A 23,476-nucleotide genomic window follows, 5' to 3' on the forward strand; every position below is an offset into this window, starting at 1 on the left:
CACGCACGCACGCACGCACGCACGCACGCACGCACGCACACACACACACGCACACACGCACACACACACACACACTAAAGATCATAGAACACTTTTTGCATTTTTAGATTTGTAAAAAATATTGTTCTGTACAATTTATTAGCCTTTTTGCCCCTGGGGACCTCAATTTTGGTCCCCACGGTGACACGAGTCCCCATGTGTTGGTGTGTATTCAGGTTTAGGTCCCCACCGGGATATACAAACATGAACACACACACACACACATACTGGTACGGGGGGGGTTTATGAGGACTTTTTTCCCAAACAAGTTCCATTCTAGTTTGTGAGGACCCATCTTTCCCTTTGTCATAGAGGTTAATAAGATTTATTAAACTGATCCTTATGGCATGGGGTAAAAATCTGACTACTCAGAATTAAATTCTAATGAAACAGTCTGTAATTCTGAAGACCTGACATTCTAAAGCACTGTGAGAACATGGCAGGAGTGGGCGTTTCCTGACTCAGTTATGACTTATGAGGACTTCCTCAAATGGTTTAGCAAGATATCACCTATAAGCACACAGATCATTAAACATGACAATCATACATAATTTCCCCTTAAAAGTACTGAATTACTGAACTTTGTTTTTAGTTCAGCATATAGAAAAATATACTTTATCAGCAAGTGTTTGAACTGTCTTGATCCTGCAAGACATTACAGAAGCCAATCTTGAGCTTGCAATGTGAGCTATAGCAAGTGAGTCAAGGGCATTTTTCTTGAGATAGAGCCTTTTCAATTCAAAAACCCAATAGTAGAATTGACTAGTTAACCTGTCATTGAAACGTGTTGTCCCAGTAGAAATATTAATGCATGCATTTTTTTAAGAATGAGGACTAAATATTTAAATGACCAGTTAAAGATCATGGTTTTATTTCAAATAAGATACCAAAAATGCTAACCCAAAAGGTAAAAGAATAATATAATAAAATAAATTTGTGAGTCTGCCATTGACCTTAATTTGTGAATTTATTGGGTCAAAAAAAAATGAAAGACATTAAGGAACAAAACCTTAATACGAGAACATTTATTTAATTTTAACACAAAACTTTGCTTCCTCCCAAAATCCATATAAGAACATAATTAACATACCAGGACATCTCTAACATACACACACACACCTAACCAATCCTGGAATGTGAGGAAAATTTGGATTCATCAGGACATCATTCACATACACACACACACACCTGATCAAACCTGAACAGTAAGGACAATCTGGATTCATCAGGACATCATTCACATACACACACACACACNAGTATTTATTTTACCTACTATGGCAGTAAATGAGGGATGAGATCTGTTTGGTTACTGACATTCTTCCAAATATCTTCATCAGCAGAACAACGACATTTATACAGGTCTGGAACAACCTGAGAGTGAATAAATGACGACACGATTTTAATTTTAGGTGATCTGTCCCTTTAATGCAGGATGCCAAACTCTGAGATTAGAGCTACATTTTCAGATTTTGTTCTTGTGAAATTTGTGAAGTACAGAATCAGCTTTATGCTGTGGTAATATCTAATATTGGGGTAAAACAAAATGGAGCTTGTTGATTTTCATCATTTCCATTATATGGAGGTAATAAGGATATTGTTCATCCTGACAACGAAGACAATAAACAAGCAACAATATGGCCGTATACGTCAACTCCACAGATCATTAATGTGTTGTGGATGGAGAGTGCAACCCGTTTCTCGCTGTATGAGAAGGGCAGTATGGCTACAATATGGCATCATTTGCATATTGTAGGCATTCAGACTGATTAAAATAAAAAACAATAGGCTTATAATAAAAAAAGTGCTTTGCAAAGTAATAAATTATCATTATTTGCAGTTCTCCACAAGGGATCACAGTTATACATTTATTTTCCACAAGGCAGCTAATGTATTTCTTTTCTGAAATGGTTATTATGAAAATGAGTTGTCGTCACGTGTTGGCTCTGCCCATCAGGTGGCAGCGGGGGAGAAGGTGCCCCTCTCTCAGGAAGAGATCTTGTTGAGGGGTCACTCATTTGAAGCCAGAATTTACGCTGAAGACCCCAATAACAACTTCATGCCAGGAGCAGGGCCGCTGCTCCACCTGTCCACCCCGCAGGGAGATCAGTGCACACGGATAGAGACGGGGGTTCGAGAAGGTACTTCCCGTTGAATTGTGTGTAACGATTGCTTTTACAGAACTTATTGATCTGATGTACCTAGACATTCAATAGTTGAACTCACAAAGACAGACATGTTCAGGTTACAATTTATTCTAAAATGAAAACCAAAATGATTTTTTTTAATGAAAAGCTTTTTGCATTGTGATGCAATATTTATTGACCCCCACATTTTGACTCCCAAGTTCACATAACTGTAAGTACTGTTTTACTCAAGTTGTTAAAATTGTATTCATTAAAGGTAGTGCAATGTACACTGCCATGACACATACAGTGCGTTAAAATTTAATATAATATAAATAACACATCATTTTTTTCAGACAATATATTTTTGCAATGCAAACAATAGTTCAGAATTGTTCATCTGTACAGTCACATATCATAACTGTTTATCCTTATTGTTTAATAATTATTATAATTACATGTGTCACTCTAGACATGTTTATAGTTGTTGATTAATGTATACAGTATCTGTTGTTATCGTGTTTAAGGTGATGAGGTGTCGGCCCACTATGACCCCATGATAGCTAAGCTGGTGGTTTGGGGAGAAGATCGCTCCGCTGCTCTGAAGAAACTCAGATACTGCTTACGCCAGTACAACGTAAGCAAACTATATGTTCATACATCTAAAACAAGATTTTTTTAACAAAAAAAACCCAAACTGCTTTATGTTCATTTGTACACAATACATACCAAAAGTGATATTGCAGGAAGTGCATTAACAAGACACCTTTGTGATTCAAAAACAAATCATACGCACGTGTGACAACACGTATGATTTAAAACAACACGAAAAAGACTGAATGTTTAGATGTTAGGGTTTTATATTTCAGCCTATGGTATTAGTGATATTATTGGTGTTACATTCTGACTGCAACAATAAGGTTGACCTTTACAGGTCAAAACACTTATTTACATAAACAACAACAAATGCAAAACATACACCAACAAATAAAAGAATAAAAACGATAGGACTGGGCATTTTTAGGCTTGTTCATATCAAGAAAGACAACTTAATTTGCGTCCACACAAAGATGATCATGTTTATTATAGTGTTTATTCACACGCTGCACTTTAAATGCAGAAGTTCATTAAATTCAAATGGATTTCGATTTGGGTGACAAATGTTTTGTCAGTCAGCAGCTGGAAAAACATTCTTAAAGTGAACTGATTTGTATCTTTATCATTAATGTTGTGATCTGAACTTGATTTTAATCTTTGTAGTTGGTGTGAATGGAGACTTCAGCTCAGTATTGAATGTCTGTATAGTAATATCTCACACTGACTGATCTCTCTTTAATACAGATTGTGGGTCTAAACACCAATATCGAGTTCCTGCTGAGTCTATCAGGACATCCAGCGTTTGAAGCAGGAAACGTTCACACCAGTTTCATTGAGCAGCACTATGATGAGCTCTTCCCAGCAGCACAGAAAGCTTCTGGAGAGATGCTATGTCAGGCTGCCCTGGGTTTACTGCTCCGAGAAAAACAACACACTGACAGCTACAGAAACCAATCCAATGGTGAGACATTACAAATAGATATTTACCTACATGTATTATGTTAGAAAGTTTTAATTCCTTGTCCAAGTTATATATGGAGAAATTAAAATCCAGTAAACCCATTAATATGAAGTCTATTGCTCATCTGGAAAACGCCTGTAAAGATGCTGTGTGTAATCTTTTGGGAAAAAATGCAAAATAATGTACTTAACTATGTCTATTGCTCATCTAGAAAACGCCTTTAAAGTCCAAATCATGATTCATAAGCTGAGAATGCTTGAGGAAGTATTCCTGTACAATTGAAGTTGTTTAAAAGCTGTATTTGAAATATAATGGCAGCTTTCTAGTAAATAGATAGTTGTTAACCAGTAGTATCCTTTTGCAGACACTTACTCTCCATTCGCCTCCAGTAACGGGAGACGACTGAACGTCCTGCACTGCAGGAACCTGACCCTGCAGCTAGGGGACAACAGTAAGTGTTTACGCTCTAATAAACACACAAACAAAGCAAAGCAAAGCTGCGGCATGATGACATCATCAGCCAATGACTGATATGCTCCTGTGAACACATAAGTGCTTGAGGTAATGGACACACAATGCTAATCATAAGCATAAAATGTGTTCCTATAACTCCGTTGGAAGAACAGCATCTCAGGAAAGACGCATACTGATAAAAGTGTGCAGGTAGAGGCGCTTTAGATAGAAGTCTGATTTTGTTTTAGTTATTTGCTTGTATAACAAATATATACACACATTGTGTACAGACAGTATTACAGTTAGGGCCATAAATATTTGGACAGAGGCACATTTTTTGTTATTTTAGCTGTGTATCAATATGTTTTCGAGTTACAGTTTTATAATAGATATTGTGTTAAAGTGCACACTCTCAGCTTTATTTAGAGTGTATTCACATCCAGATTAGTTGAAGGATTTAGGAATTACAGCTCTTTAATATGAAGCCCTTTTTCAAGGGACCAAAAGTAATTGGACAGTTGAATAAAAAGCTGTTTTATTCACATGTATGGGCTTTTCCTTAAATAATTTTGTCATAAATGAAGCATGTTAAAGGTCTGGAGTTGATTCTACATGTGGTGTTTGAATTTGGAAGCTGTTGCTGTGAACCCACATCATGGGGTTCAGGGAGATCGCCATGCAAGTGAAACAGACCATAGTTAGATTTCAAAAACACTACAAATCCGTCAAAAAGATGCCAGGAACATTAAGAGCGGCCAAATCAACAATTTGGTACATTCTAAGAAAAAAACAACACACCGCTGAGCTCAGTAACAAAACAATCCTGGGCCTCCATATGAGATCAAAGTGGTGGATGATGACATTATCCTCTCCATGATGAAGAAAAACACCTTCACAACGTCCGGACAAGTGAAGAACACTCTCCAAGAGGTAAATATGTCAATGTTTGTCAATCAAAACAATAAAGAGAATACAAGGAAAAAATAGAGAGGGTTCACAACAAGGTGCAAAAGCCTCAAGAATAGGATGGGTACATTAGACTTATGAAATAGCCGAACAAGCTCTAGAAAGCATTTTTTTGGAGAGATCACATAAAGACTGTATAAGACTAAAAAGAATAAAAGATATGGAGAAGGCTTGGAATATCTCATGATATGAGCATACAACATCTTCAGTAAAATAGTGTTCAGGCAGTGTGATTCCATTTCCATGCATGACGTCCTCAGGCACTGGGTCACTGGTGTTTTTTTGGTGATGTAACTGAAGACAGAAGCATCCGGATTAATTCTTCACTTGTCTGGAAGTTGTGAAGATGTTTTTCTTTATCATGGAGAGGATAATGTCATCATCCACCACTTTGATCTCATATGGATGCCCAGGATTGTTTTGTTACTGAGCTCAGCGGTGTGGTGTTTTTTTCTTAGAATGTACCAAATTGTTGATTTGGCCGCTTTTAATGTTCCTGGCATCTTTCTGACGGATGTGTAGTGTTTTTAAAATCTAACTACGGTCTGTTTCACTTGCATGGAGATCTCCCTGAACCCCATGATGTGGGTTCACAGCAACAGCTTCCAAATGCAAACACCACATGTAGAATCAACTCCAGACCTTTAACATGCTTCATTTATGACAAAATTATTTAAGGAAAAGCCCATACATGTGAATAAAACAGCTGAGAGAGAGAGAGAGAGAGAGAGAGAGAGAGAGAGAGAGAGTATATATACTATAAATAATTTAAATAAATATATAATAAAATATTGCATGCCTGTACATTTCTTTGGTGCTGCCCAAAATGCTTCACAGTGAATCTAAAGAATGAATTAATGCTCATTACTGTAATAATTAACTTATTACAATAAAATACATTACTTGGTAAAGACTTGACATAAAAGCTGTTTTTAAATATGTTTTTTTTCCTCTAAGTAGGTGCAGCACAATAAACTAAGGGGCAGTTTCCCAGACAGGGCTTAAGCCTAGTCCAAGACTAACTCAATGTTAAAGATGTCTTAAAATATATCAGTGCGATTGTTTTGTCTTAAGATGCACACCAGTAAGGTTTTTTAAGGTATGTTTTTAAAATCGATTTACATATCCTAATTTAACTGAGGCCTAGTCCTGTTTTAAGCTAATCCCTGTCCGGGAAACCGCCCCTAAATGTTTATTAAATAGCAGCTCAAATAGCAATCGTGTCCAAATAATCACAATAGTTATTTTTGTAAGCAAATCACACAGCTTTAGTCGCAGGAGAACGAGTCTAATTGAATCAAAATGTGTAAATATCAAACACCAGCAGTAAACAGCGTTCAGATGCTCAATTAAGCGCAGTATTAACACTGTACAGAACTGAGCTCTCTTACACACACAATCTAAACATCCGCTCTGTATATAAACATTCTCTCTCTCGCTCTCTCGCTCTCTCTCTCTCTCTCTCTTTCTCTCTCTCTCTCTCTCTCTCTCTCTCTCTCGATTAACAGTGCCGTCAAGTGGCAAACGCTTTCTCAATCTCTCGCACCGGCGGTTCAGCGACACATCCGTCCCGGGGTCAGAGGTCAAAGGTGATATAAGAAGACTTTCTCTGGAATGAGAGGGTCAGGGCTAACCAAAGGAGGTCTCTGACCCCCCGCCACACTTTCTCAAGAGGATGAGAAGCAGCGACAGGCGTGACTACATGAGTTTAACTAGTGCTGATGACCGGTGCCATTCTTTGTATTAGAATAATAATATCCTCTGGTACAAACATATCATTTGCATACTTTTTTCATACATAGGGTTTTTATGGTTAACTAAAACTATATAGGCCTAAACATTATTTGAAAAACTTACTAAAAATGAGAAATGTTGCCCTTTGAAATGAAATACAAAAAAGTTTAAGTTGAGCCAAAACTGGAACTAAAACAATTAAACCTAAATAGCAAAAGCATCTAACAATTTAGAATTAAACTGTCAATCGATTAAAAAATTAATCTGATTAATCACACATTTTTTCTGATTAATCGCGATTAATCGCACGTAACATTAATGTTCTTAAATATACTTTTACATTCCAATAATTTCACAATTAATCTCCAAATTAATGTAGAAGCATGAATTTCTTTACCAGCATCATTTTATGAATGAAAGCCAACATTCTGATATCACTGATGTCGCCATTAAATTGATTTTTTCTTCTTTCTTTTAACACGCGGTCATGTTGAGTTGTGCTATCTACACTGAACGCATCAAAGCAACGGTTTCAAATCGCGCTTAAGTGGTTTCAAAGCCTTTACATGAATAAGAGCGTGATTATATGTAATGCTAGACAAAGGATGACCAGATAAACGGATGCTGCGTTAAATATTTTTAGCTCGTTAATCTGAAAAAAATTAAACGCATGCGTTAACGTTGACAGCCCTAAATTAAAGTAAAAGTTCTAATTAAAATTCGAATTAAACTTCAAGTAACATGAACATTAAAAATGAACTAAAAGCTAATTCAAAATATTAATAAAAACCTTGTTTTTCCTTTTGTTTTCCACTACAATCCTCTACACATCCTTAAAACAAAACATATCTGCTTACGAAGCGAAACGATACAAGATTCGGTCTTGCTTTCAGAGAAATCTAACAAAGTTTTGTGATGTTTATCCTTAAAACAAAGAAAATCTTGTTTCCCTGCCGGATATGAGAAATAATCTAATTCACAAGGAAAAACAAGATTATTTTTCTTACCCCATTGGCAGCATCTTTAACTTTGCTAAAACTTTGTTTTAAGCATAAACCTCGCCAAATTCTGTTAGATTTCCTTGAAGTCAAGGCATTGCTTCATAAAGAGACAGTTCACTCAAAAATAGAATTTCTAATATTTTTATTCACCCGCAGGATGTTTCGAATCTGTTTAAATGTCTTTGTTCTGATGAACGCAGAGAAAGATATTTGGAAGAATGCTTGAAACCAAACAGTTCTTGGACCCCATTGACTCTCATAGTAGAAAAATGACAGTAGTCAAAAGTGCTCCAGAACTGTTTGCTTTCCTACATTCTTCAAAATATCTTCTTTTGTGTTCAGTATTTCCTACTATGGTGTAGTATGGTATGATGTTTGGAGTGTCAATAAATGATGTCAAGATATTTATATTCTGCATGAACAATTCCTTTTTTTAATGAAAGTATATTATATAGTTACATTTTTAAACAACACATGACTATGAAAACGTGAGGTTCTAGATTTCATCTCTACTGCGGCTTCCACACAATCCAGACACGGACCTCTCAACCAAGAGTCAGACCGCCGGCCTGGAGCTCTGCTGAGAAACGGCTCTGAAATAGTCAACGTGTCTGGCCAAGAACAACAGGTCTGTAGGACCACAGGCACCACACAACCATTTAAACCACTGATGGAAATGATGGCCTTCAGCTGTGTGCCAGTCAGCACAGACGTAGGTCAAACAAACCCCAGGCCTCCCGTGACCCACAAATACAAATCAAAACTCGGGTGAGGTCAGTTCTGTTGGCATCATTCTAAAAAACAAAAGATTCCTTAGAAATGAATCATTACAGGAGTTTCCCTCTCTGTATTCTTCACAGTTTTAAACCCTATAACGAGTTCTGATCAGGCATCCGTGTTAGATTGTCCTGTCTGTGACACCCTCCTCATCAGCCCGTACAGACTTCACATGAGCCGTAAACATCTGTAAGTGTGACATCTCCTTGACCTTTACCTCAAACTTGTTCTCAAGCGCTCCATTTGACACCCAAAATGTCCAGCTATAATCTAAATATTTACACAGGAGAAGTATGGCACACTTACATTTGGCCCTGTGTGTTTGAAGGGCTGATGGGGTCGAATGTCACAGACACATGACCGAGAGAGAGATCAATTCACGAAAGACATAATCATGTTTCTTAAATGAAGAATTCTGTCATCATTTAACCATGATCGCACATACAGTATATGCCAATTGTTTTCCATCGAAACAAAAAAAGCAGTTCAAAATGACCATAGAAATCTAAAAATAAACCATACACCATAAAACAATATGCATTGAAAAAAAACTGCCATACAAATATAAATACACAACTTTTCAAAAGTTTAGGATCTCTATAATGTTTCTTAGGAAATATATAATCTATAATCAAGCATATGCTTAAAATTTTGAAACTAAGTTTGTAGACAAAATATAAACTATTGTGGCAACGTATTTTCTAACAAAGATGTTTGTAAATAAATGACTTGATAATGAACAGCCAATAAGAAGTCAGAATAGATGTGAACTCATTCGATTCCGTTTAAAAATGCTGCTTAATACAACGACTACAATTTTGGAAATTTTAGACAAAAAAACTCTATGGCTATATATTAGTCTCAGCATAATTTCTATTTTTTACATTTCTATTATTCCATAGTTTACCGTTGTTCTATATTTAAGGAAACAACACATAGACTGAGTGGTAGTTTATACAGAACTTTGAAGAAAGATACAAACTGATTTGTGACCGTGTCTACACTGGACGCAACACAACAAAAGCCATTAGAAACGCATTAGAACCCATCATAATTTTACATTTCGTCCACACTGGATGCTGTCGCGTCTGGTGTAGACACGGTGTAATAACATACTTTGATCTGTTTATCAAACTGAACACTGAAGCCTTCTGAAGTCACGTAAAAGTACACAAATCATACGGACTATTCTCATGCTGTCTTGTGCTTTTTGAAGTCCGGTCATAATGAACTGTTGCATATATAACAGCATACAAGCTTGAATCAACATGAGGGCAACCAAAAATTTGACAAAAGTGAGTAATTCCTTTCACGTTATTTTACATTACATGAAACAGACATGAGGGTATAGAATGATAAAGATCATCGTGATGAGGAAATAATGCAAAGACTGTCCCGTGTCTGGGACATCGCTCTCTTTACCACCTGTATCTCCCAACACAAACAGCGACTCCAAAAATGATATCATGTTGACAGAATAATCGAAAAGTTTCAGTGAAATAGAGAAGTCGTTGTGTGAAGACAACATCTAAACACAAACACCCGCACGCCTCAGCTGTGGGCTCATCGTGATTAAGGTGGGAAATCTAAACGGATTACATGAGCTGCCAGAACGGCTCCAGTTCTACCTGCGGGTTTTTAATGCACAACGCGCTTGAGCAGATACAGAAGGAACTTTCAGAACTACGGAGGCATTTATACAACACGATGGGGAGCTAAAAACATGAACTTTTGAAAATGGTTTAAAACTATAGCGTCTAAACTACACAAATGGTGACTTCATGTGTGCATGCATAGTACAGTTCAGTCTAAATGGATGGACCTTAAAAGCGGAGCTATCGTGCTATGTCACGCATTCGGACTTCTTTACACTGTTGAACGTGCCGGCTTCTCATGCTTAACATGGTCAACTTGTTAAAAAGTGAGTTGGACGTATGATGTAGTATTTCTGTACTTGATACACTTCCCCAGCACTTGTTTCAGAAAGTTTTTTCTAATTCTGGATCACTGTGTCGTCACACAAGGGCGAAGGCACAGCAAGGCGAAAGAGCCCGCCAACGAGCCGACCGAAGGTTATCAAGGTTATATGCGCTGCGTCAAGATGGGCTGCAGCTGGTCACTCTTGTGATATAAACGCTGGATATAACGCTGGATTTGGAGATGGTTTGAAACTGATAGATGGAGCGGTCCCAGTGCTAAAAGATGCCGGACATGAACTGCACACAGTAAGACAAACTAAGTCATACGTCTGTGTTTTGTTGGCAATGGGCGTGTGCGTGCATAATGTAGAAAACATGAAGGGAATAATGTGATGATGATGTGTTGTGTGCTCGTGCTGTAGTTCCATCCCACTCTCCCCACTAGTCCCGCCTCTAGCAGCTCGTGTTTTTCCGGAAATAATCGTACAGCTGTATCTCTCTTTTATAAATGTGATCAAACTAAACACTCTTCGAAGATACGACGTATGCAATACTACTGTATAGGCACTCAAGATTAATATGAGATTGCCAGAAACTGCCTGTGATACGCAATCTTTAATGACCTCATTGTCCGCCCAAGACAAAATTGCATGATGCAATGAACAGGGATTGTTGTCTGTACGAAAAACTTTTATGTACATTATTGTCGTGAACCTGCACCCTAACTTAAAAAATACAAAGATCACGTGACACATCAAAATAAACCATACCATATGAAGAGTTTGGTTCCAAAATGAGATGGTTCCAAAAATGTTTATTGTGTGTTCCAATTAATATCAATCAAGCTGCAGCTGGTTTGTTTTGATTAAGCCATGAAAACTCAAAAAATACTGCTAACTTACACAATCAAAACATGATGAAATCATAAAAAACATGATTTTTGAACTAATTGAAAACTGAGATCTCATTTTGGAAACAAACTCTTCATATATTCATTTATATAGTCAAGATGAAATTATTCAACTTGACCTTATTTGACCTTCTGAACACACACTTCTAATCTTAATGTGTACAATTTATCCGTGCACATTTTTCCAAATGTAAAAATATTTGTTGTAAACCTATACCGCAATAACCGCTCGCATTTCAACCCCTCTGCTCATTCAGCACACGCAGTGTTCCGCCTAGAAAAGCGTTATTAAACATTGAGTTCTTGAGCTAACAAAAGAGGAAAGATCATCACGTCTCGCCCTCCCTCTCTGGCCCAGCCGTGGCGTCTGCTTGTCGGTACAGAAATTATTATTATTATTATTATTATCATCGTCACTGATCCCGCGGTTCTGGGCCATGACCACACCACTGACCCTTCTCGCCTGCCAGAATCCTGGGTTTTCTCCATTCTTGGATGCATGCCTGTTATTTCAACACACGTTTTGCAGGACCAAACCGGCCCTCCTTCCGTGCACTGAACTGCGATGTATAAACACAGTTGAAGGCTTACAAATTGAGTTCCGAGGCACGGCTACCGATATTAAACACTACATTGTGCAATTACAGTCATGGGAACGGCAAGCACATATAGTGACTCAAACAGCGAGCCGTTACCGGTTACACTGAACCGTCCAACTGATAAGTGAGTTTTGATTGTAAAGTGTCATGACGTGGTTAAATGGAGCATTTCCCAAATCCACCAGCGGTGACGGACCTCGTTCTGACCCGAGTCCAATAACCAATGTAAGTTTAACACTAAACAGACTGCACTTGATAAGCAGTTGTGATACGAGACCGTCAGCTGGAAGAAAACCTGATGTGGGATTCTGTCAGCTGGGGATGGAAACATGAGGATACTGTCAACGTATATGAGCATTTACAGGTTCAGCACTTGGTGGAACACGTCCAGGTCCCATTACTCCCCAAAATCAAAATAAATCGAATCAATTCTTTTTGTCTTTTTAGGGTCATTAGGTTTTTTGCATTTATACAAGAATTCCCCACTATTTTCTATTATGACAACACTGTAGTGTTTAGTGTGTTGTATTGTATTCTATTTAATCGTTAAAATCAAAACATTATATTACATAATGCAGTTACAATACAATATAAGAGATTGACAGGTAGAGACAGTAAGATGTCACAAATGTTCAAAATCTACTACTTGTTATTTTAGCTACGCTATTTAAGTTATAATATGCTTTTTTTACTTATGTATGTTTGTACATGTATTTTATGCTTTGGCAACAGTCATGCCAATAAAGCTATTGTATTGAAAGCCAAATAGACAGACAGACAGATGAAACAAACGCATTACAGAAATGAGAAAACTGGACAAGATGAAAACATCACAATCCAAAACCTTGAACAGCCCTAAAACGGCCTTCGTTTTCTTAATCCAAATATATTTTCAAATCACTTTTGACTTGCGGGTGAATGTGACCTGGACATGTTCTCACGGGTAATGCAGATTTGCTTTGGTTTTATGATCTCGCTCGGGTCTTACCAGCTTTGGCGTCTTCGTTGAGTCGCGAGTAGGCAGAGGTGTCGAGGTGAGGGAGGCATCGCTCGATGGGCACCCAAACATACGTCTCGGGACACAGAAGGTCTGAAGGCCTGTACTGACCCTGCGCGTGAAGAAACAAGAGCTCGGTCAGTGCTGTGGAATGTGTCCAATATGTTTCTCTCTATTGTGATATTGAAAAGGGAAAGCAGATGGCCTCTTTAGCCTTGACTTGAACATCTTTTCAGAGGCTGTTGTGGATCTAAACAAACACACACCAGTGTGAGCACACGGTAAACAAACCGATGCCTCGGCCAACATCTCTGCGTCTCTTCAAACACAGCCGTGTCATTTCTGGCCAAGACAAAAATGCATTGACGCGCTGCACGTACGAACACGCACCGGCGCTCTAAAGCCCGCGCAGATTATGTGGGTTTAACTTGGTGTTTTGGTCAAACGAGAAGCAGTCTTGTGAAAGTCCCGCCATTAACCAACAGGATTCGTCTGTCATTATTCCACCACGGAAACTATGCGTCCTGTTTTTACAAGACGGACAGCATGGGAAAGAGCGAGCCTGTGAAACAAAATGAAAGGCATTTTGTGGGGCAAGGCAGGGAGGGGTTGTGATATACGAAGGGTTTTCACACTCAATTCATCGGTCTGTCGACACGGAGACCCTGACGGGTGAGGTGACTTCATTAATGGACACTGATGACAAGACAGCGAGGGTCACTGGATCTCAGGGCTTCACTGAGCGATGGAAGGAAAGGCGTTGGTTTTGGGCCTGCGGACAGATGTGGGCACGTGTACGAAAGAGATGAAAGATTGTCCGCGTGGTACTGAAGAAAGCTCCAAATTTACAATAATTCAAGCATTTAATGCAAGAACACATACTGGAGAAGCAAGAATGCAAGTGACAAAATAAGACACGAGGAACGACACTTTTAGAGGCCGTTTACACGAGACCGTTTTCAACAAAAAACGGAAAACTTTGTATGCCCCAAAACGCAAACGTTTTGAAAACGGGTCTCAAAGTGAAAGTTTTGGAAAACGACGGCATTATCGTTTCCGTGTGAACTCTGAAGGTGGCGTTTCCCAAATACGACGTCATACGCATGCATATAGTGACGTCATAGCTTTTTTTGTGCAACAGCGCTATCCACTGGCCTGGCATGCATAATGCATCGTTTTATTCGTTTTCCCGGATCCATGTAAATGCAGATCGTTTTAATAACGCTGGCGTGTGCATGTGAAACCTTTAAAAGTGCAAAGGAAAAACTTTCCGTTTTTATCATGTAAACGTACTCTTAAACAGATCAAATAATCTGGATCTGGAGGGACTGTTTTTTGCTCAACGCAAGCGAATCGTTCTAAACATTTCAAACGTGATTTTACCCGTATCGTAAGTTGTAAAACATTGGTTCTCTAAACAACATCACATTGCAAGTGTGGACAACACGGTTGTGAAATACAGGAAGGTGGTTTTAAGAGGCTGATGTCAGTAACTGCCCCGTGGACACGCTTTCTGCTATTACAAGAAGAGATTCAAAACCTGCTGAAACAGGTCTGGAGCACCTGAAAAACAAAACATTTCTCAGATATGATGGGAGAGGGTCTACTCTTAACCATAAGGAATGAAAAACACACCCCAAACAAATGATCACACAAAAACAACACAGTTTAACATACAGGCAAAGTCAACAGTGATGTCCAGAGGACATATTTGTACAATATGTGCTGTTAATGACCCTCAAATAAAAAAATGAAAGAGACCACTTAGAAATCATTTTCAGTTTTAATTGTTTAGGTGTTTAAATTTTCAGTGTTTAGGTAAGATGGTCATTTTTGTTTCATTCTGTGAACTAACAATATTTATCCCAAATTTCAATATTGTTTTCTATTTGCATCTATTTTCAGAAAATGAAAACCTGAGAAACAGGTGAAAATAACTTTTATATTAAATACATTTTCAGACCTCAAATGCTGCAAAGAAAACAAGTTCCCATTTACCTTTAAGCAATACAACAGTGAAACTACATGAATTTGGGAAAATAAAAAAAGAAGTCTTGTCATTCTGTCAGTCTTTCACATTGCTGTCAGATGAGTTTGTCACTCCTGAGGTTTGATTTTATTGAAATTCTGGACTGAAATGACCAGAATACATCTAGAAATGATGATGAATATTCGGAATCTTGGTGTCTTATTTTCTTTCCGCGGCTGTTCAAAATGCATTGAAAAACAAATGCTCAAAGGAAATAAAGCAAACATTGACTCAAGTTTTATCAGTTAGTATTATTTGTCGGTTTTCTTGTTTTTCCTCCTGGCTCTCGAGTCCTTTGCTCATTTTTTGCCAAATCTTCTTAAATTGTTCCCAAAGCTGAGCTTCAGTTTACACTCCAAACACACCTACAAAATCTTGAATATATAATACATAAGGGATAATGTACAAGCAGCTGGTTGTTATTGCAGAAATAAGCCCTGGCAGTGTGATCAAGTAATATTGTGTCTCACTGAAGGGGCTTATTTCACGATAACAGCCGGCTGCTTGTACATTATCCCGCTTATTACACGGCTACTTGCCACATGAGAAATAAACTGGACATAAAATGTGATTTAGAAATAATTTATTAGCTCATTTTTACCGAATGCTGACCTTCTGCGAGGAAAAGCCGTTTAGTTTCAGTTTTAAAGTAAGAAACGACGTTCAAACGTTACGAACAGGCAAATTGGTTTAATCATTTGTATATATAATGTCATGTTATTAAAAGACTTATTTACAATTCATTTTTATGTAATATTAAACTGCCCCTCTCAAAATGATTTGCAGCATCCGGGTTACAGGGTGTTATTAGTTTTCAGCGGTTGTTATTTGAAAATAACAACCCTTGGAATGTCGCGACTGGCCAATCAGAATCAAGCATCGAGCCGTGTAATAAAACTTGAATAATAACTTTAATATAAAATTTTCCAATGTTGGACATCACTTTTGTCCACTACTGTATAAACCGTTCCTTTTACTACAACAAACGTATATTCTTAAAAATAATCAAGAAGGTCTGCTGTGATCTTGCGTTCGCGCACAAGGTTTGGATATAAGTTGGCTGTTCATGATCTCTATGTCTGCTGAACTTCTTCGGCAGTCACCACAGCAACCATGCAGTGAAAATCTGATTCTGTTACAGCCCTAAACCAAACATAACAAAAAATCATTCCGGTTTAGTGTAGTATTTTTTATGAAACCAGTTCTAAATAACATTTCCGATCTCCAAATCCACCGCTGCTAAACTGATCTAGCGGATGCCTGTCTCTCAGATGAGAGCAGAGGGTATCGTGGGATGCTAAAGAGCATAAAACAAGCTACAAAAAGCCAAATAAGCGAAAGCTGACCATGTGGAGCGGATTTTTCCTTTGCTTCCATAAATCAGTCTGTTATCAGACAGAGGAGGATGTGATAGCTCAGGCTGAAGGCCAGGTGAAAAAACAACATATCTGATGGGTTTAACTCCAGCCAGCTGATCCCGAGCCAGCCCCGTCTTACGCAGAAGTGGGATGTGGTTAATACTGAGGGAACGAGCGCTGATCCAACATCAGTTCATAATCACACAGGGGGAAGTGAGCGCCGACCGCCGAAGCCGCCAGTTTCTGTCTGTATTTTCACTCTGGTGTTTGTTTAAATGAATGGCACATTGAACACAACACCATAAGTCTTCAGCCCCTCCCGAACGCCCTCATTCACACGCCAATGACGGTAACGCTGACAGACAACCTGAACTCGCTAAGGCTCATTGACATCACCATAGTGAGGAGAACGAAAGAATCAGCGTGTTTGAGTCGAACCTTTCAAACAAGTCGCATGAGTGGCCGTTTAAAGAAAATACACAATAACGTAGATCTGAAAAAAATGAGAAAAAAATGCGATACTAAAGAAATGGCGGAAGGTTGGATTAGATGAGAAAACAAGACTGGAGAGAAAATGAGCCTGGCGACAAATACTGTATTTCCATAAATATTTATATTCCGCAGAAGATTAAATTTTTTGCATTATATAGTTCACTAAAATAATTGGGTCTTACAATTCTGTGGAAAAAAACACATGATGAAAAAACTAACCCGAAATCATTGGCACAGCACGCAAAATTCTTACTTTCTTAAAATAATGCTGTTTAAAGCAAATATAAAAATAATACTTAATCAAAATCACTGGCAAAACTGACTTTAAATAACAAAAAAGTTATCGGCCATTACATACAAATATTTACTGGCTGTTCGTGCTATGTCTTGTCATGCTGTCTTGTCTTTCACATTCGGATGACTTTATGTCACTCCTGAGGTTTGATTTTGTTGAAATTCAACAGACACTGGACTGAAATGACCACAATACGTCTAGAAATGATGATGAATATTTGGAATCTTGGTCTCTTATTTTCTTAAAATACTGCTTTTAAAAGCAAATCACAAGACAAAAAATAATACTAAACCAAAATCACTGTCAAAACTGTATTGACTTTAAATAACAAAAAAGGTATCGGCCATTACATACAAATCTTTACTGGCTATTTGTGCTTCTAAAAATAAAAAGAAAAAATCAATGCCACAGCATCTCTAGATAGCACCGTGTCTACAACGGACGCGGCACGACACCACAATGGAACGCATTAGAACTCATTATAATTTAAGATTTTGTCCACACTGGATGCGGCGCGACAATTCCATTAGAACAAGCCGTGTGTGTCGCGCCGCATCCGGTGTAGACACGCTGTTACTCTATTGAAAGGTCTAATGTTTATTGATCTTGATGACAGAAGATTTTGGATATGTGTTCTCTGGTACCCTCCATCCCCTCCTCCTGTGACCCGCCGTGGGCTCATACCTGAGATTTACTAGCAAAGCCATTAATCAGGGGCATAAATCCTGCACTTGACCGCTGGCAAGGAATCTTTGTGAAAGACAACACCTCAAGTGTCCGCGGGGAGCAATAACGTCCACACAGACGGGCATCAACCACGACCCACAGAAAATAAACCGCACAACGCTTTCTACATCATCATCTAGAAGCAATTTAGTCCAAGCATCCTTAAAAGTCATTACAATGCCTTAGGTTCATACAAACCATTTTTCCGATTTGCAACACGTCATGAGGATATTACGTGTGTCTGATGGGAAGGACTTTTACTAAGAAGGTTGTACCGTGGCGTATGCCCGTGCAGAGGCATGCACGACAATGCAAGGATTGAATGGGTGTTAGCCCGGGTTTCCTATTCCTAACCACTGCTATACACATCACAAATGACAAATGACACACCGAACTTGAATACTTACACATGGGCTTTGTCAGAAAAGCATATGAGCGATAGTAAAAGTGATGCTTGTCTTAGCAAGGAGGGGTACACATGATAAATGTCACGGGTTTAAACTACAACTTGTCTAAACATTTACCGTGCCGCCCACCGCCGAACAATGGCCGGCCCATCCCATCTGACATAACGGCAAACAGAAGAAACGAGGCCAGCTCTGTGCACTGACACACACAAGTGCACACTTGCTTTTACCAGACTTACCCGACTCTTATCTGAACTCTGAGAGCACACAAAGAATCCACGCTGTGTCGCTTGTTTAAACTGCAGGTTTACGCACACGGTTGAGAATATGGCTGTGGTTATGTAACACTTACGTTTTTATGTGTGAGTTTTGTTATTTTTATCATTCGTACGTGTTATGAACTGAACTATAAGAGCTCTGGTTTGGGAGTGCCAGCACAAAAAACAAACATGCCGCCGAGAAGATCTGCGGTTAAAGACGACAAGAACTTTGGTCTGCGCCTGATCTCCACTTTCTCTGGCGTTCACAAACTCTGCACAGATGGTGAAGACCGCCCTGTAAGAGCTGACATCAGGACAGACGCTGTTGAATGACACGAGTAAACACGCTCGCGCTCAGCCAGCGGGGGGACAGGGGTTTATAAATGGGCAGAGGAGAGTTGCGTTCTGACAGACGTGTGTAAACAAAGCACGGACACACGAAACTCTGTTTAGGACCGGCACGCTCTGAGAGCGGCAGAAAACCACATTCAGATATTTACACAAACCTGCCCTCTTTAAACACATACGCTTGGTTAAGTCATTTCACCGCAGTCAACACATTACCGAAGGGACAGAATTCAAATAAACACGCCATCTTGGCCGCTAACTAATGCTTGCACGGACAGACACACACAAACGCACATCTCGGTGCCCGGCCAGACCGTGTATCAGAGTTCCCGGATGACAGCTTAATGATGGGAAAATATTTTTACAGGATTGTGTTTCGGCAGGGCAATGTTTCATAGGCGCAGCATCCCGAGCCTCTTTTTATCTCTCCTGTAGTTTATTGGTGGACATCTGAAGCCCAAAGACGTGCAGGGCTCTTCCAGCATCTACGGCCGCCAGCAGACGATCACCTTCACGAAGACTCTGATACCACCTACTAGACAAACATGTTTAAATTGTGTGGTGTGTCAAAAATGAAATGACTAACAAAACGCGTTTTAAACATAACGGTTACAAAAAGAAAAAAAAGGCCTTGCAAAGTATACTGCTTTTGATTGGTCCACGTACACACACGGGTATTGACGCATGCGCATTGCGACATATTGCAATACCTCTCCGGGCCTACAGGGGTCAGGTTTTCTTCTACTTTGCGTCTCAGCCTCAGACGTCCCGTCCACGGACCGTTGGCTAAACGTCTGATGCATAAGGCACACATTTCTGGATACACTTAAGCACGTTCGATTAGATTATTAATGATAATCTTAAACTATAATATACTTTATTAGTAAATTTATTTATTTTTATTTAGCCTTGTTGTGCAAGCTCTCTGGAGCTTGTGCAGAGGCAGCAGCTTTTGCCAGAGGGGAATTGGAATCCCCTGGTTGGGCCTGGTTTCTCCTGAGGTTTTTTTCTCGATTAGAGTTTTGGGTTCCTCGCCACCGTTTGCATACTGTTTTTTGCACTTTTTGCCTGGCTGGGGGGCTGCTTTAGAATTTTAAAGTTTTACTTAATTAATATTGCATATAGGAATTTATAGTCTGTTATATTTGACCTGTGCTTCTCTCTCCTTTATCTTAAATGTGTGCTCTCACTGTGCGTGTGTGTGTGTGTGCGTGCGTGCGTGCGTGCGTGCGTACTTATCTGTGTACGTGTGTGTGTGCGTCGATAAGTTCGGATATGCGAGACTAACGAATCGATACTCACAGGACACTGTTGCCACCCGGTGGTTAAACTAATTACTGCAAGAAATGGAATGCGCGACCTGCGTGCGCTTTGTACACGAGGGTAACAAAAACGCGGCGGTGCGCGTACTATTCTGATGACGAAATTTGCGTCACGCGCACTACACTGTCCCTCGCATACGCGTAAAAAGAGAACAATACTTCAGCCTTAAATGTAACAAAATGTACCAACAAAACAAGCTTTAAACGTAACGTTACAAACAAATAATGTTTTAATGAAAAACACTATTTTCCATTTTTATCTTAGCAAGTCGCTGCACTACGCCTGTAGAAAAATAAAAATGATGCTCAGGTTTGGGTGGTTGTCAGGACGTTGTTACGCGGTTGCTAGGGTGATCACGGTGCTGTTTGGGCGTTGCTAGATATTTGTCTATTGGCTAAGTCTAAGGGGCCCATCTCTAACTCCCTAGGATGCCAGTAAAGTTAACAAAGTTTACAAAATGTACAGTACAACAATGGTTAAAGCAATGAATGTGACAAAACTTAACAAACAGAGATTATAAATACTGCACTGTTAAAAAACACCATCATTTAAAAAAAACACACTATTTGTTTACTAAACAGAACAAGTAAGAAAAAAGCCTCTGTGTTTTGTTACCATTCCATTGGCTTTTTATCAAAGCTGTAGTGCTATATATTATATCAGACAGACTGCGGAGAAGTGCCCGAGTCCACAGCTCTGAGAATAAACCCAAGGCGAGTTAATGGCAACACAAACACACAGCGCTGGCGGCTGGACGCTCTGGCTATTTTCACCCTGACATCAGATCTAAACTCTCATTTTCCAACCCTGCGACCTTCACACCTCCCGCTCCCGCCCCCTCTCCCCGAGACATTTATCGTTTCTCTCTTTCACTGCCGAGTCTCAATCGTTCGACCCGACCTCTCAACTCTGACCCCTGAGGTCTGCCGTCACGTCAGCGCCCCTGACAGGGGATAAACGCTCTCAAACCTGGCCTCAATGTAAACACATAAAACACGCAGCCTCCATTAACACGCGGTGTCAGCACTTCCAAAGAATGGACATCATGAATGTGGTTAGAATATAATTTAGGGGAGCGTTCCGAAACGGACACAAGGGAGAGCTTACATTTCTGTTGAATGGCAAATACAGAAAACCACAAAATAGAGCAACTCAATATCACAACAGATTTTCAGTTGGACTCCAAATGATCATGCTTTGATATATCGAGGTCACACAAACAACAGCGGAAAAAAAATCTGTACATTATTATAATACGGCACAAGCTGAACACACTAAGTTTCAAGCACTGACAAAGATAAATGTAGACATATAAAGGTTTGCTAGACCTGTAAGTATTTTTGGGATAATTGGAACAAGACCTTGTAGCCGGATTGATGTCGAAACCTGCATAGTGCGGAGAAAGAAACGAGACGAAACACTGCCCAATTCAAACAAACGCTCCCTGCTTAGGCCTCACTGTTGGTGGTCTCGGTTAAAGCGAATCAAAAAGCAACTTTCGTCAGATTGGCAGCCAGAAGCGGACACATGGAGGGGTGAAACCAGGCGCCTAGAGCACGTGGAGGACCTGAGACAGAACTGAGACATAAAAGTCACACCAGTTGAAAAGAAACAAAGATCACAGATGAGATCTTCAATATCTCAGTTATTTCTCCGAGACATCCGTGAGACTAAATGAAGAGCAAAATCTCCTGTCTCTGAGATATTTCTCTTGAGAAGTGTCTCCGTCATTAGAGTTTCATAAGAGATGTGTGAAACTGAGCTCAGATTTGTCAAGTCTGCAATCAAAAGTCAAAATTATTGAAGATCTCAATATCAACTCAAACATTTCTCATCACATTTACCCAAATCCTGATGATTTGACCTCTGGAATCTACGTTCATGTCACACCTCCATACTCTTCATGTGTTTACACTTTTCTTCTTTTATTTCCTCAGGAGAAACATCTGAGACTTAAATGAAACGCAACCGACAACTCCATCTCCTGAGCTATAAAAAAAATCAACCTATAAATGATATTTTTTATCTCTGGGAGGCCACCATGATGAAGGGAGTTTGTGATTGTCTATTTTAGACATTCTGCCAAAAAGTGCTGCATTAAAGGAACAGCTCGCACACAAACATAATAAAATGAAACTTAACGCAAATTTGGGGGAAAAAAAACACTGTAATGTCATAAAGGTCTGCAACAAAATAAGTATATTATTTTGTCTAGTATATTATTAAGTATTTTATATACTTATATATTTTCATAATATATAAGTATATTATGAATTATATCTTTAAACATCATCACTCGCCCGAGGCACAACACAAAAAAGACACGCAAGTTTATCTTACAATAAAAGCGCCGTTACATCATGTGTTTAACAGTAACTGCTTCCAATCCTACGCTAACAAGATCACACTTGCACACTTGCACCCTGACGCCGGTCTTTTGGTCTCTCCCCTGTCCCGACACGTACCCTACTTGCAGATTCAATCTTAAACGCTTAACTGACAGTTCCACAGCACCATGGCTTATTAATGAAAAAAAAACAAAGCGAAAGAAATTGCGCTGCAGAAAGGTTCACACTTCAAAGGCGCGCTTTCACGAAGAACAACAGTAAGAGAAAGGGAAAGTTTATCTTTCTCTCGAAGTGCTCGCTTTCATTTCGAGCCCTCATTTCCTATCACTTCATTGACGGACGTGAGGTCGCCTGCGTGCAGGAATATTTATATAACCGGTGGAAAGCGTCTATAGGTGGTGCTTTATGATAAATGCGGGCTCTGCGAGTCGCCACATGAAATGAAGAATGAAGATGTCTGATGAGGCAGAGTATGCATGTGTCTCAAAACCTAGTAAGCTGCCTACATAGACAACATCAAAAGCATTGTGTGCCAGGCCAAACCAAACACAAGTACCACGTTCACAATCAAAGGTTTAAATACACAATCTAACAGTGTGTACATGCGAACACAAACACTCGACTAGAGACACGCTTGTTCCCACCTGCCTCTGCATTCCTGAGCATTTACAGAGAGCGAGAGCGATAGAGATAGAGACAGAGAGAGAGAGAGAGACAGAGAGAGCGAGAGAGAGAGAGACAGAGAGAGAGAGAGCGATAGAGATAGAGACAGAGAGAGAGAGAGAGACAGAGAGAGCGAGAGAGAGAGAGA

At 39.3% G+C, this 23,476-nt stretch overlaps 1 protein-coding gene across 1 annotated transcript in view; it reads left to right on the forward strand.

The window, feature by feature from the left end:
- LOC130558760 (methylcrotonoyl-CoA carboxylase subunit alpha, mitochondrial-like) overlaps positions 1–23,476 on the forward strand; it is a 41,931-nt gene that overhangs the window by 10,634 nt on the left and 7,821 nt on the right. The window contains exons 2-5 of the mRNA XM_057341361.1: positions 1,997–2,180; positions 2,693–2,802; positions 3,507–3,723; positions 4,088–4,174. Of these exons, the coding sequence (XP_057197344.1) occupies positions 1,997–2,180; positions 2,693–2,802; positions 3,507–3,723; positions 4,088–4,174 (598 nt within the window). The remainder of the gene's footprint in view (positions 1–1,996; positions 2,181–2,692; positions 2,803–3,506; positions 3,724–4,087; positions 4,175–23,476) is intronic.

The sequence above is a fragment of the Triplophysa rosa genome, linkage group LG9 (assembly GCF_024868665.1).
Source record: "Triplophysa rosa linkage group LG9, Trosa_1v2, whole genome shotgun sequence".
In the NCBI taxonomy this organism is placed as follows: Eukaryota; Metazoa; Chordata; class Actinopteri; order Cypriniformes; family Nemacheilidae; genus Triplophysa; species Triplophysa rosa.